This window comes from Tasmannia lanceolata, unplaced genomic scaffold, assembly GCF_043159265.1.
Source record: "Tasmannia lanceolata isolate RefF3 unplaced genomic scaffold, GAP_Taslan_0.1 ptg000008l, whole genome shotgun sequence".
Classification (NCBI taxonomy): domain Eukaryota; kingdom Viridiplantae; phylum Streptophyta; class Magnoliopsida; order Canellales; family Winteraceae; genus Tasmannia; species Tasmannia lanceolata.
In genome coordinates this window covers 7742260-7745786 of record NW_027518685.1, presented here as the reverse complement: position 1 = coordinate 7745786, position 3527 = coordinate 7742260, and the positions used below count along the sequence as shown (strand labels likewise).

At 41.8% G+C, this 3527-nt stretch overlaps 1 protein-coding gene across 1 annotated transcript; it reads left to right on the top strand.

The window, feature by feature from the left end:
* Positions 1 to 896: 896 nt before the first annotated feature.
* Positions 897 to 3217, top strand: LOC143882635 (Ubiquitin carboxyl-terminal hydrolase family protein). Its single transcript, XM_077386099.1, has 2 exons — positions 897 to 1691; positions 2049 to 3217. The coding sequence occupies exons 1-2, from the start codon at positions 995 to 997 to the stop codon at positions 2876 to 2878; spliced, it is 1527 nt and encodes a 508-aa protein (XP_077242214.1). The 5' UTR covers positions 897 to 994; the 3' UTR covers positions 2879 to 3217.
* Positions 3218 to 3527: the final 310 nt, after the last annotated feature.

Below are 3527 nucleotides of genomic sequence, written 5' to 3'. Positions count from 1 at the left end.
AAGGGTTAAGTTGAGTGTGTCAGAAACCACAGGGGGTCTAAGTGTATTTTTTCCTACTTTATAATCTAGGATTGTAAAATCCTGGATTTTACAAGATAAAACCTGGATTTTTACAAACTAAAACCGGGATTGTACCTTTCCTTTCATGATTGTACGTACAATCCTGGTTTTAGCTTATAAAATTCACGTTTCAACTTACTAAATTTAGGTCTTGAGTTTGTAAAATCTAGGATTTTACAATCCTATATTATAAATCCATGTATCCAAATGACTAATGTGATAGGAAAGTGATAAAGTCTCACCTTTTCTTGCCAGGCCACCCCTCTAGTGTATTTATGGCTATTCTTTTTATGGAAAAATACACTTAGATCCCCTGTGGTTTCTGACACATTCAACTTAACCCCTAATGTTTAAAAAGTTACAAGTAGACCCCGTGGTTTCAATTTGTGTAAGGTAGACCCCCTCACTTGATGGTTCGTCCACAGATTGAAGGGTTAGGATGATCCAATAGAGCTGATTTTTTAGGCACACCCTATTTATGTCAAGGCTCATCAAATGAACGCTTTGGATCATCCAAGCAATGTGGGCCCACTTTGTTTTCGGTAGTGTTTGGATTCGGGTATGGGCCTACATTGTTTGGATGATCCAAACCGTTCATTTGAAGGGTGTGCCCAAAAGATCAGCTCCATCGGATCATCCTAACCCTTCGATCTGTGGATGAACCGTCAACTGAGGGAAGGGGGCTACCTTATACAAATTGAAACCGAAGGGGTCTGCTTGTACTTTTTAAACATAAGTTGAATGAGTCAGAAACCACAGGGGGTCTAAGTGTATTTTACCCTTCTTTTTACACTACAAGGGGATGTCCAACGGAGGAAATGGGGGCAAATATAAGAGACAAACCTTCGTCGCAACATACCTGAAACGGCCTCGTCCCCAAAACCCACAAAAACCCCTAAAACCTCCCCAACCCTTTTCTTAAAACTGAACAACCATGCTCTTCTCACGCTTCTCAACCTTCCCTCTCCAACCTCGCATCCGTTCTCATCTCTACATTCAATCCTTCTCCTTCGTTGAGGCAAGAATCAAATGGATTCGAGACCGAGGCTTAGACCACGCAGTCGAGAAGGAAAAAAACCTGAAACCCCTCCTCTCCCTCAAAAACTTCATCAAATCCGAACCCTCCAAATCCCTCCCTGTCTCCCTTGCTGCTGATAACAAAACCAATCTAGGCCTTCCCATTCGCGCCATCGAATTCATCCGAAAATACCCCTCTATTTTCTCCGAATTCCCTTCCCCGTCCGATTCTCGCCGCCCCCACGTCCGTCTCACTCCAGAAACCCTAATACTCGATGAAGACGAGCAGAAAGTCTACGAGAATTGCCGCAGAGAATCCGCTGATCGCCTCCTCAAACTCCTTATGCTGACTCCCGACAAGAAATTGCCACTCTTTGTTGTGGATCGCCTAAAATGGGATCTAGGGCTTCCTAACGATTATGTCAAAACCCTAATCCCTGAATTCCCGGACTACTTTCAGATCTCGAGCTTCAATCCGGGTTCGAACGAGCTCGCGTTGGAGCTCGTGTGCTGGATCAAGGAGCTCGCAGTTTCGGCTATGGAACGTGGTGCCATGGATAGTGGGGAGTATAAGAAGGGGATGCCCCATGCTTTTGCTCTCCAATTTTCTAGTGGTAATGTAAATTTGAGTTCAATATGCCTACACTGATTTTTAACATTAAGGAGTTGTTGGGTTTTGAAGGCAATAGCTCTAATAGCAATATAGCATGTGAAACAACCAATGACTCCAAAAGTTTAAGCTGTTGCCGTTAGTGTTATTAATCATTTATACTTCAAAACTCCCCCTCGCGAGTGGCCCCTCCTTTTTTCTGGGTTGGCCGTACACATGGATTTTTAACATCAAGTGTTGTTGGGTTTTGAACTCAAGACCTGCCGTGAGGCAATAGCTCAGATACTATGTGAAACAATCAATTACTCCATAAGCTTAAGCTGTTCGAATTAGTGTTATTTAATCATTTATAGTTCCACAGGTTTCGAGCTAGAGAAGAAGGTGAAGAAATGGGTGGAAGAATGGCAGAAATTGCCTTACATTTCTCCTTACGAGGATGCGAGGCATCTTCCACCGAAGAGCGATTTGAGGGAGAAATGGATTGTTGGGGTTTTGCATGAGATTTTCCATTTGTTCGTCCCGAAGAAGGCAGAGAAGGACACTGTGTTATTGCTTGGGGAATATATGGGACTGCGATCGGCTTTCAAGAGAGCATTTTCGCAGCATCCGGGGATTTTTTACATCTCAAATAAGATTAGGACCAGCACCATTGTTCTAAAGGAGGCGTATAAGAGGGATTTGTTGGTTCAGAAGCATCCACTGATGGGTATTAGGTATCAATATATTCATCTAATGCACAAGGGTAAGGAGGCGGCTTCAGATGCGAAGTCCGGTCGGACTCCGCGCGTCAAAGAGGAAGCCGGCGATGACAGTGAGGAAGGGGAAGAAGAAGAAGAAGAAGAAGAGGAGGCGGAAGAGGAGGATGAAGAGGAGGAGGAGGTGTTGTATGGATCTTCTGATGAATCAAGTGATGATGAGGAAGATGAGGACGATCAGGATGCGCGTGAGAGAATTCTAATTAGTAGAGGAACAAGGCAAATTAGGCAACAGCCTATTGAGATGAAGAGGTCTACAAGATCTTCATTTCAAGCAAACTCTAGTGGAAGACACCTTGATAGAACTGGCAATGTTCAAAAGCCATTTTCCAGAAAAACAGAGCTGAATAAAGGGTCTAATGCTGGTGTGAGATCACCAGGAAGACTGAATTATCAGAAAAGTAGTGAGAGAAGATTGATCGATAGGAGGACTTGATACTTGGTAGCAATCTGAACTATGCAAATGGCGTTCTATTCCTGCTATCATTAGACAGTAGAAACAGACAACTAAAGCCTCCAGGTGTTTCGAAATAAAGAAATTGGCGACTAAAATGAAAGGTGTTTTCTTTGAACTATTGCATGAGAGTTGTCTGGTTTCATCTTGAAGAGGTGAAATATGTACTCATTGATAATCCTGCTCTTGTAACATTGATGTGCTGTGGCTCTTTTTGGATGTTTATGACACCCTCTTTGAATGCTAACATTATCTTCTGCTTATCATCAATTATCAAATGTTTTGTTCATTTAAAAAAAATTCAAATGTATTGTTGCCTAATTGAATTTAGTTGAGTTTATGTCGAAGTGATCTGGTTTCCTAATTGAAAGTCATTGATATTATGTTATCGTCTATGACTTCATGTTCTTGTGATTTAGCTCTTTTGGATGTCTATGAAACCCTCTGCCGATGCTAAATTCTGCCACTGATTAGTGTACATCAGTACATCTCTTGCACTGGCAACAAACATTAACTCATCCTCTGGCCTCGGCCTTTTGACAATTAGTCAAGTTCTCTCTAGTTTTTTTTTTTTTTTTTTTTTGAATGATGAACTTTTTTATGAGAAAGTGTATCAAAATAGAAATACTGA

Excerpts from the sequence above, each read along its gene's own strand:
- LOC143882635 (XM_077386099.1), top strand. The coding sequence starts at position 995 with ATGCTCTTCTCACGCTTCTCAACCTTCCCTCTCCAACCTCGCATCCGT. Across the intron at positions 1,692-2,048 it reads TGCTCTCCAATTTTCTAGTG|GTTTCGAGCTAGAGAAGAAG; the intron begins GTAATGTAAATT and ends ATAGTTCCACAG.